General features: G+C 38.7%; 1 protein-coding gene across 8 annotated transcripts in view; it reads left to right on the forward strand.

Moving 5' to 3' along the window:
* Positions 1–8311, forward strand: part of HAVCR1 (hepatitis A virus cellular receptor 1) — a 35064-nt gene extending 26753 nt beyond the window's left edge. For all 8 annotated transcript variants that reach the window (XM_053199703.1, XM_053199711.1, XM_053199725.1 and 5 more), the window contains 3 exons: positions 2070–2181; positions 3365–3401; positions 5619–8311. In XM_053199703.1, coding sequence (XP_053055678.1) covers positions 2070–2181; positions 3365–3401; positions 5619–5733 — 264 coding nt within the window. In that variant the 3' untranslated portion in view covers positions 5734–8311. The remainder of the gene's footprint in view (positions 1–2069; positions 2182–3364; positions 3402–5618) is intronic.
* Positions 8312–10146: the final 1835 nt, after the last annotated feature.

Genomic DNA, 10146 nt, shown 5'->3' on the forward strand with positions numbered 1-10146 from the left:
TAAGGGATTAATTACTTAGTCAGTTAAGCATGACCACATATTGCCATTAAGAATGTAGTCACTGCAGTGCATTTGCTGACATGGGAAGACAGTGACTGTTTATTGTTCAGTGAAAAAAACAACTGTTAAAACAGCATGCACACATGTGGAAATGTAGTAGCATATATTGAATATAGTAATTGTTTCTGTCAAGAAAAACACTAGGAGGATAAAATTCTAGAAGAGCAGATAATGAAAAATGGTAATAGTGGTTGTTCTTGGATGTTAGGATTATGGTTGGTTTCAGTTTTCTTTTTTCATGCTTCGCCACACATTCTAAAATGAACATGCAGTTTTTATGTAATATTTTTGAAAATGAAAGCAAAGCCTGTCTTCTGCAGCCCCATGTTACATCTAACTACTTTACTCCCCGTTGGAAAGCTAATAACACAGCTCTTCCCTCCCAGACACTGGCCATTTCGCCTTTAAGTAAGTATGGCTCAAACACTAAGTATCTTTTCCTATCTCCCTCACAGTATTTATCAGAAAGTACCTAAAAGTACCTTTCCCAAGAACCCTACTTAATCTGTAGTTGACAGACACAGACACAGAGGCTCAGAGAGGCTAAATAACTTATCCAGGGCCACACAGCAATGAAGTCGAAGAGCTGGGATCCTGACTCCAGACATTAAACTTTTACACAAGAAGACACTTGATCCTTCTCTCTTATCTTCTTTTCTGTTAAAATACTTACCCTCTGGGATCTCTTTAGGATTTGAGCTAAGCTATAAAAAGTTGCTGAGCACAATGCCTGGCATATTTCGGGCTTATTCCAGGAGGTGGTGATCCTTTACAAACACGCACTAGGGTGTTTAAACAAATTTCTGCTTCTCTACCCAATTGCACAGCACTTCATGTTGGTTGTTAATGAGGGCCATGTCTGTGAGCACCTACTTTCAAGTCCATTTATGTAGACTTTCACAGACTCTTGAGTTATAGCTAAAAAAATAAAAATAAAGACTGTAATCAAGGGCCAAATTCAGTCACCGAGCATATGCAGATAACATCACCAAGCCAACTTATACACGAACAAAAATTGCTTTTTCTTTTTTAATATCATGGAGGATATATTTATGGAAATAGTTTATTGGTTTTTAAAAATATGCATAATGTACATATAATAAAGTACACCCCTTTGAAACATACAGTTTGAGTTTTGACAAATGCATACCCCTATGTAAATGCCATCCCATGCAAGGTATAAAACATTTCTGCCATCCCTAAATACATTTTGAATTTTAAATGGTCTTTGAATTTCACCATATGGTTACAACCTCAGATCACTTGGTCTTATCCCTCATGAGCCAGAAATAGCCAAGGGCCAATAAAGAAAATGGGTCAAAAAAAATTAAAAGTAGATCTAGCCTATGACCCAGCAATAGCACTGCTAGGAATTTACCCAAGGGATACAGGAGTACTGATGCATAGGGGCACTTGTACCCCAATGTTTATAGCAGCACTCTCAACAATAGCCAAATTATGGAAAAAGCCTAAATGTCCATCAACTGATGGATGGATAAAGAAATTGTGGTTTATATACACAATGGAGTACTACATGGCAATGAGAAAGAATGAAATATGGCCCTTTGTAGCAACGTGGATGGAACTGGAGAGTGTGATGCTAAGTGAAATAAGCCATACAGAGAAAGACAGATACCATATGGTTTCACTCTTATGTGGATCCTGAGAAACTTAACAGAAACCCATGGAGGAGGGGAAGGAAAAAAAAAAAAAGAGAGATTAGAGTGGGAGAGAGCCAAAGCATAAGAGACTCTTAAAAACTGAGAATAAACTGAAGGTTGATGGGGGGTGGGAGGGAGGGGAAAGTGGGTGGTGGGCATTGAGGAGGGCATCTGTTGGGATGAGCACTGGGTGTTGTATGGAAACCGATTTGACAATAAATTTCATATTAAAAAAAGAAAAAAAAAGAAAAAGAAAAAGAAAAATGGGTCCAAGTACATTATTTTAGGGAATGTCTTCTACTCGTAACTCTAACAAGATGCTTTTCTGATCCACTGATGTCTCCTTAGCATGTGTCGCTGGCACAAAATTCATGGATGACCACCAGTAAGGGACTCTACATTGGAATCTGCATTACTACTGTGGTATTGCTCACGGTGTTGGTTGTCGTGATTACCAAAAGTAAGTCATTTCAGAATTATGCCTAAGGGAACGTAGTGCAAGGGTTCTAGAGCCAAACTGCCTGAGTTCGAGTAGCTCCACACACTACGTGATTGTGATTTCACATTTTGACATAAATTTCTGTTTCGTTTCGTTTCTCTTCTTTTCTTCTCTTTTCTTTTTTCCTTTCTTTTCTTTCTTTCTTTCTTTCTTTCTTTCTTTCTTTCTTTCTTTCTTCTTTCTTTCTTTCTTTCTTCTTTCTTTCTTTCTTAGAGAGGGAGAGAGAGAGAGAGGATGTGAGTGGGGGAAGAGGGACAGAGGGAGACAGAGAGAATCTTAAACAGGCTCAATGCTCAGTGCGGAGCCCCATGTGCAGGCTTCACAGGGCTCAATCCCATGAGCTTGGGATCATGACCTGAGCTGAAATCAAGAGTCAGACACTCAACCCACTGAGCCACCCAGATGCCCCTAAATGTCTGTTTTCTTAACTGTTCTTTAAAAAATAATATTGGCCTATAAAGATGCAAATTAAATTCTCCAAAGTTGAAGTTAAATCTTAAGAAATGAGAATTTTGGGGGCAGGCTTGGAGTTTGGAAAGCAACAAACCATTGCAATATATACAACTTGTTCACTCCTTTTCCATTCCCCCCAGGAATCAGTTTTTGTCCTCATGAGTGATGATATTGTTGAATTTTACAACACCCATTTAACAGGAAAGGCAAATGAAACATTGGGAGGGAAACTGATTTCAGGGTTAGAAGAAAGAATTTCAAAAGGCAGTCATCCAGCTGTTGTGTACAGGGTGTGTGTGTGTGTGTGTGTGTGTAGCCTTCCTTCTATGAAAGAGCCACAGTCATTTATTTTTAATGAAATTTATTTATTAATAATTGCATTAAAGTAAGCCAGGGCATGTGGGTGAATACACTAAGCCATTATGAAAATGAAATACTTTTATGAGAAGTTTGTTTGGGTCTTATCGATTCAAAAGGAGTTACTTGAGTATCTAGGAAAGCACCAAGTCTGTTTTTTTTTTCTTTTTTTTAAACATTCTTTCTTCTAAATTTATTTTTTCAGGCTCTAGCTCTGTCCAGGTTTTGTTTATAGTAAAGCAATAACAGAAATAATATACTTGTTTGAAAAAAAGATCTTGTAAACTATTTGACCAATGTGTGTAATTTTCTCTTTGGCTCTTCCCCAATTTAGAATATTTATGCGTAAGAAACAAGCTGGAACAACTAAAGTAAGTTTGAAAGTGTGTCAATACCTTTTGGTGTTTCTACTCTGCTAAAAGTAAAGAAAAATTTGTCTCTGTCCTTCTCCTCTTTTTCCCCTAAACTCTTCATTTTATACCCTACATCCTGAAAAATCTAGTTTAATGAATACCACTGTTGTTATCCACAACTTCTAGTGATATTTTCCACTTTCTACATTTCTCTGGAATTGTGCCAGAACTGCTACAGAAGGAGCACCCCAATCTTACCTCTTAGAGAAAGAGAACTAAATCACAAATGTTTGATAGAATGTTTGAGTAAGTTATTTGATTTGTTCTTTGATTTCATTCAGTGCTTTGTTTATTGGATATTTATTGAATGTCTACTATATTTCAAAGAGATGAACAAAGCGGACAGAAACACATCAGCAAATAAACAGGGACCTTGCAGTGCTTCTAGACAAATATCATTGGGGATACGGAAAAAGGTAATGGGTTGAGTGAGCCCTGAAGGAACAGATGACAGCTCTGCAGCGATGTGGAAAAAGACAGCTCCAGGCTGAAGAAGTGCAAAGGCACTGTGGTGAGGCAGGTACCTCCAGCTCTACACAGGTCCTGCCTTCTCCTGCTGTTCCATTCCCAGCCAGGTGTGCTCATTTACATGGGTTATCTGGCCTCATAAACATTGGCATTTACAGTTTTTGAAAATCTATCCTACTGCCCAATTAAAACTTAAATCCCCTTTACCTGCATCCAAAACTTGGGGTCATCTACTGGAATAGCTGTAATAGTAGGAAGCCAAATCCAAGTAGCTTGCTTCGTTTGATAGAGCTTGAGCTTCATTAAGCAAGGTGTTTATTTAAAATCCATTTCTCTTAGATCGCCATACATTATTCCTAGTTCTCCTTCACTGGATGTTTGCACACAGCCTTTCTTAGGTCTGAGTTAATTGCATGAGCTAATCCAACGAATGCACCTTGAACAATGCCCAACACATTGTAAGTGCTCCATAAACATTGGCTTTTGTAATTGCTGTTATGCCTGTCATGGTAAATCTACCCATGAGATAGGCACTATTATTCTCAGCTTACAAACTAGAATACAGGTTTAGAAGTGTGAAGTGACATCCAAAGTCACACCACACAGCAGGTAAAAGGCTCAATCTTAGGTCTTTTAGAGTCCCAAACCCATACTTATAGAAGTTTTTGACTGTGTGCTTCTAAGAATGGAAGAGGAAATTACTCCTAATAGGCAGAAAAGCATGGAACACAACATCCTATTAGTTGATCTTTGTTCTTTCACTATTAACTTTTTCTAAGGGCTGACTTTTTATCACCTAATCATAATAGAAAATATTTGTTGTAGAAAATCTTATAAAATATAAGAAAATTAAAACAACAAAACCCCAAGCATTTCTTCATGACTTTTTTTCTTTTCTTTTCTTCTTCTTTTTCTTTTTCTTGGTTTTCACAGTTCTCATCACACTGACTCATTTTAAGTCATTGACACTTGTTCTCACAATGTATGGGTGGTCACTTAAAGATCAGAGCTGAATGAATCCTCAGTATGTTCCCTATCATTTCTCAGCAGGCTTAGGTAATAAAAATAGGCACTCTCTACAAATTATGAAACAGCAGCTGTATCAAAACTGCAAACATGAACTTTCTGTACACTTACTGTAGGAGTGTATGTGTTATGAAAGTTGTCTAACCCATGGCTTTCAAATTCGGATCATTAAAACACAGTAAGATTTCTGCACCATGATCTAGCACATGTTTATATGAAGCAATACTCTTTTACTATGTCCAATATATTCTGATATATTTTGTATTCTGTGTTTATCCTAAATGCAGGATTTAGACCACTAAATAGATTTAATAGTGCTCTCTGGAAAAGTACAACCCACAGTCAGAAAAACAGCAGCCAAACCATTTCTTAGCTACTACCCTTGAGAATATGCTTGATTTAGGACTTCAATTTGATGTGCGATACCAGTCTTAGATTTTCAATTTTTGCATTCTATTACATGAGTCTCCTGAAGGAGAATACTTAGGTTTTCTACATACTTCTTAAACAGACTCTCCTTCAACTTAATATTCACAACCTTGGATCTCCTTTTCATTTCATAGACTGTGAATGGGGCTCTGGGACTGGCAAATACCCAGTCTTGCCTGCGTGTAAACAAATGTGCTCACCATACTTTAGAAGTGGTCTGCTTTTCCTTTACTCGTGTTATTCTTTCTGTAGCTTGGTTTCGTTGAGTGACCCCCAGACTGGAGCTTTGCAAAGTGCATCTGAAGTGGGTGTGCGAGCGGAAGACAATATCTACATTATCGAGGACAATCTTTACGTCATGGATTAAGACCCAGCGGCACTCTAAGGATTTATACCCTTGACTGCAGAAGACAGTGACAAGATATCACCATGTCAGAGTTCTTTTAAGCTCTAGAATGATTTTTCTGTCAATTTCAAATGATATTCCAATATGTCAGTTATGATGGGTAGGCTGACTTTGGTTCATCTGTGTACAGTCAACCTCATTGGTCATGTAGTCCTAATTTTTTATACTACAACTGGTTCAGTATTTCTGGTCATTGCAGAGATTTCTCTCAAACACGAAGTGAACACTTTAGAATTGTGTATTCTCTTTGGACCCTATGAACCCTATATCCGTCAAGAATTCTCGCTGGTGAGACAGGAGAGGAACTACTACCTTGGTCACCAAAGCTGTCAAGAGTGGAGTAGGAGTTAAAGTCAGCAAATCCAATTTGGGACTTAAAGTCTTCACTTGGAATCATTTCACAATTATCTCTTGTGTTTTACCTTGTAATAACTCCAAATGTTACTTTTCTTAGGTTCCCCAAGGCTTTCAAATCACAGGGGTACACAGGCTTTTATTTCCCCCATAGGGAAATAGAAGTGAATGTGATATTGCCATTGTGGGTAAATCCAATTTCTCATGGCTCTGGAAACACATGGTATTAAGCCTTTTCTTAGAACCAGGGTGGGTATTTTAGCAGTTAGAAGAAACTAGGGTAATGAGTGAACCAAGAAGATTCTCCAGGAAAGAAAATCAGTTGATTTATTACATGCTATTTCTGCTACATCTGTTCCATAGTCCCAAGCATTTGTGTAGATAATTGTCATGCTCTCTGAACTAATTTTTAGAATGAGGCAGGGCATAAATAAATAGAAGGAAAAAAAAGGGGAGAAGGCTAAAAGGCTTTCTGCTTTAGAAAAGTTACTTTGCAAATATAATAATGTTGTTTGAGAGTGTTACTAAGTTTCAGTCAAAATTGTCACTAAACCACTGCAATTTTTAAAATTGTTTTGGAAGGATGAAGGTTTGTTTTTTTTTTTAATATCAAAGCAATTCCAATGCTATTCTTTTTTTTTTTCTCACAATTCAGTGAAATTTTTGGCTTTTCCAAGAGAGTTAAACAAAGGCTAAAAGTAAGGATTTTTTAGTCAACACAGGCATTTCTACATGAACAGTTAACAAGGTTGGGTATTAATTTCAATCTGAGTAAACCCTGAAACAACTCCTGCTTGGGGTTCAGAGATACACTATAGCAGTTGAGGAAGGCAGGATGTTCATTTCTGAGGGCAACATGCTTGACATTCTTCTGCAGGGTTCTAGGAAGTTAACAGGACCTCTGAATAAAAGTTATATGGGCAAATAATATTGTTAAACATGCTATCTTGGGTTTTCCAAGTGTGGCCAAGATCTGATCTGGCCTAAGAAATTTTTTTGTTTTTGTTTTTAAACTACAGTGTTTTTCTTTCAAATTCAAGACAACATGCATAAACATGGTGAATTCAGATGAAAGCCTGAATTTGTAGCTTTTCTGGAAAGACCTTGCAACATTGGACTGCATTCCTAGGTAGTCAGGGCCCCATTAAATGGTGCTACATCCTCTCAGCCCCTAGTGCCCAACTTTCCTGCACAGACACACATTTGTCACCTGCTTTGTGACTGGGAATTTGAATTTATAACAGCTCTGCTCTCTCTACCCTTCCTGCAGATTTATGATGGCACATTCAAAGTTCTGGGAATTTGGTTAATTTTGTTAATCCAGCACTTCCAAAACTTGCTTGAACACAAGGACTACTGCCATATCCAGTCGCATTCTGTGAAACAGAATGTGAGGATGTGTGGGAAAGAAGGTGGTACACAGAATCAGGACTAGGACCTGAGTTCTACTCTTAACTCTTAACAGAAACACTGGATGCCATTAGGGCTAATCTTTCTTGATGCCTACATTTTTTAATCTATCAGGCATAATTATTCCTATAATTATGTCAGTGTATAGTGGTAATTCCAATGCTATGTTACTTGTGACAGGTCTTTGAAAAGCGGAAAACACTACAGAAATGCAAAAAGTGTTTTTTTTTTAATTTGTTTTTATTTTTTGGTTGATTTTATAGTAATAGCAGATGTAGATTTAGTGCTCAGTAAATAATTTCAATGGTGTTGCATTCATATGTATTTTGCTATATGGTACTTTATTGGAGGGAATAATTTACTTTTTGGAAAGCTGATATAGGGTAATTGGGCTAATTTTATACTGGAGTAAAAACTGTCAATAACTGAAAGGACAAACAGGTGAGTGGGGAGGAAAGGGAGGCGTTCAGTTAATATTAAACTCTTTTTTGTGAATATATCCATCTTATAGAATGTATTGATTTGTTTTCAATCCTTTGAGATGATTGAGGTTCCATTTTCTACAAACTGTCTTGTGATGTTAGGACACTGGTGTAAGTAAGGTATTTAAACTTGGGAAATTTTGCACATCTTTAAGAAGTAGCAGAACCAATTTTTCACTAATGGCTGTGAAGATAATTCTGAGAGTACATGAAAGTATGAGGGACTCTTTGGGACTAGTTTAATTTGTATGTACACTCATTAATAAAACAGATTTTTGTTTTCATTTTGAAAATGACTTGTTGCTTTCTCAAGCTCATCTGTTGAACATGAGCCAGGCATGTTCAACTTGCTGTGGGCTCCCAGGATAAGGGAAAGTAGGGCAAGGTTTGAGAGTCAAGTGTGCCCAGTGCTCCTTTAAATACTGGGGGTAGAGCAGAGAACAACCCTGAAATCCAGTTCCTGAGAAGCTCCAATTTAGTAGGGAAGAACGCCCCAAACCATCGAATTCTAATGCGGAGGAAAAAGAGCATAATGGTAGCTAGGCTCCTCAGTTGTGACATTCGGGGCCAGATAACCCTTCATTGTGGAGGCCGTCCTGTGCATTGTAGGATATTTAGCAGCATCTCTGTCCTCTACGCACTGGAGGAGACAGCTGGGCCCCACGAGTTGTGACAATTACAATACCACCTCTGGTTGAAAGCCAACGTTAGATACCTGAAGGATGTGGCTGGTGTGGGGAATGGTGTGGCTCGGTTGGTTACGAGCTACCTCTGGGTAAGAGGTGACATTTAAGTCGAAACCAAATGAATGTGTGGGCAGCAGCCTCTTCAGGGAGTCTACCAAATGCAAAGGCCTGAATCAGGAAGAAGCCTGTGTATTAAGAGAAAGTAGGGTATGTTCTGAGGACTAGAAAAAAAAAAAACCAAAAAAAAAAAAAACACAACAAAACCCCAAAACAACATTATGGCTGCAGCAGTGAACAAGGGGGACTAGAAAGAACTGATGCTGGAGAAATGGCCTGGTAACTGGCAAAATGCTAGGTGAAAAGGGCTCTAGGAACACATCTGTTGGAGAAGAGTCCCTTTCTTAGAAAACAAAGCACTTGTGCACATTAAGGATTAGACCTGCTATCCATCACTGAATTATATATATATTTTTCAAATGTTTATTTATTTATTTTGAAAGAGAGAGAGCAGGGGAAAGGCAGAGAGAGAGGGAGACAGGATCCCAAGCAGGCTCCACGCTGTGAGCTCGGAGCCTGACACAGGGTTAGAACCCACGAACCATGAGATCATGACCTGAGCCAAAACCAAGAGTTGGCCGCTTAACTGACTGAGCCACCCAGGTGCCCCTCCAAATTATATTTTAACGTGCATTAATGTGCTCCAGTGACATTGTTCTTAGATCAGATCTAAAAAGTTTGGGGGCACCCGGGTGGCTCGGTCGGTTAAGCATCTGACTCTTGGTTTTGGCTCGGGACATGTGATCTCACAGTTTGTGGGTTCAAGCCCTGAGCCTGCTTGGGATTCTCTGTCTCCCTCTCTCTCTCTCTGCCCCTCCACTCCCCTTCTCTCTCTCTCTTTCTCTCTCAAAATAAATAAATAAACACTAAAAAAAATAAAAAAGCCAGTTTGGTTGGGGTAACAAAACAAGGGGAAGGAGAAGGGAAGGGGGGTACATCCTGGCAGTGAGGGGCTTTCCACAGGGCTGTGTGAGGGCACCCAGGCCCAGCAAGAGAAGTCCTGGAAGAACAGGGCTAGGGTGTCATTGCAGCGTTCAGTAGAAGGTGGTGCAGGGATGCCTTTGGTTGGCCCACAGTGGATTTTTAAACTAGTTTTGATGTGCACTTTTAGGCAACAGTGCATTAGAACCATGACTTAATGGATATTGTTTAGGATGACTAAAATTTTAAAGTTAATTAATCTAAAACAACTTGAGTGAACAAGAGCCAGACACCAGTGTGAGTTTAGCAAAGGTCATGCAGACGTATGAAGTCAGGGAAGCAACAGGTTAGATCAGCTGGGAGGTAGTTCAAATACAGACTCCTGGGCCCCCCTCCTAGAGATTATGATTTGTAAGACGGGTGGGACCTAAGAGTTTATTTTTTGTTTGTTTAAATTACAGAAG

Source organism: Acinonyx jubatus, chromosome A1 (genome assembly GCF_027475565.1).
Source record: "Acinonyx jubatus isolate Ajub_Pintada_27869175 chromosome A1, VMU_Ajub_asm_v1.0, whole genome shotgun sequence".
Taxonomy (NCBI): domain Eukaryota; kingdom Metazoa; phylum Chordata; class Mammalia; order Carnivora; family Felidae; genus Acinonyx; species Acinonyx jubatus.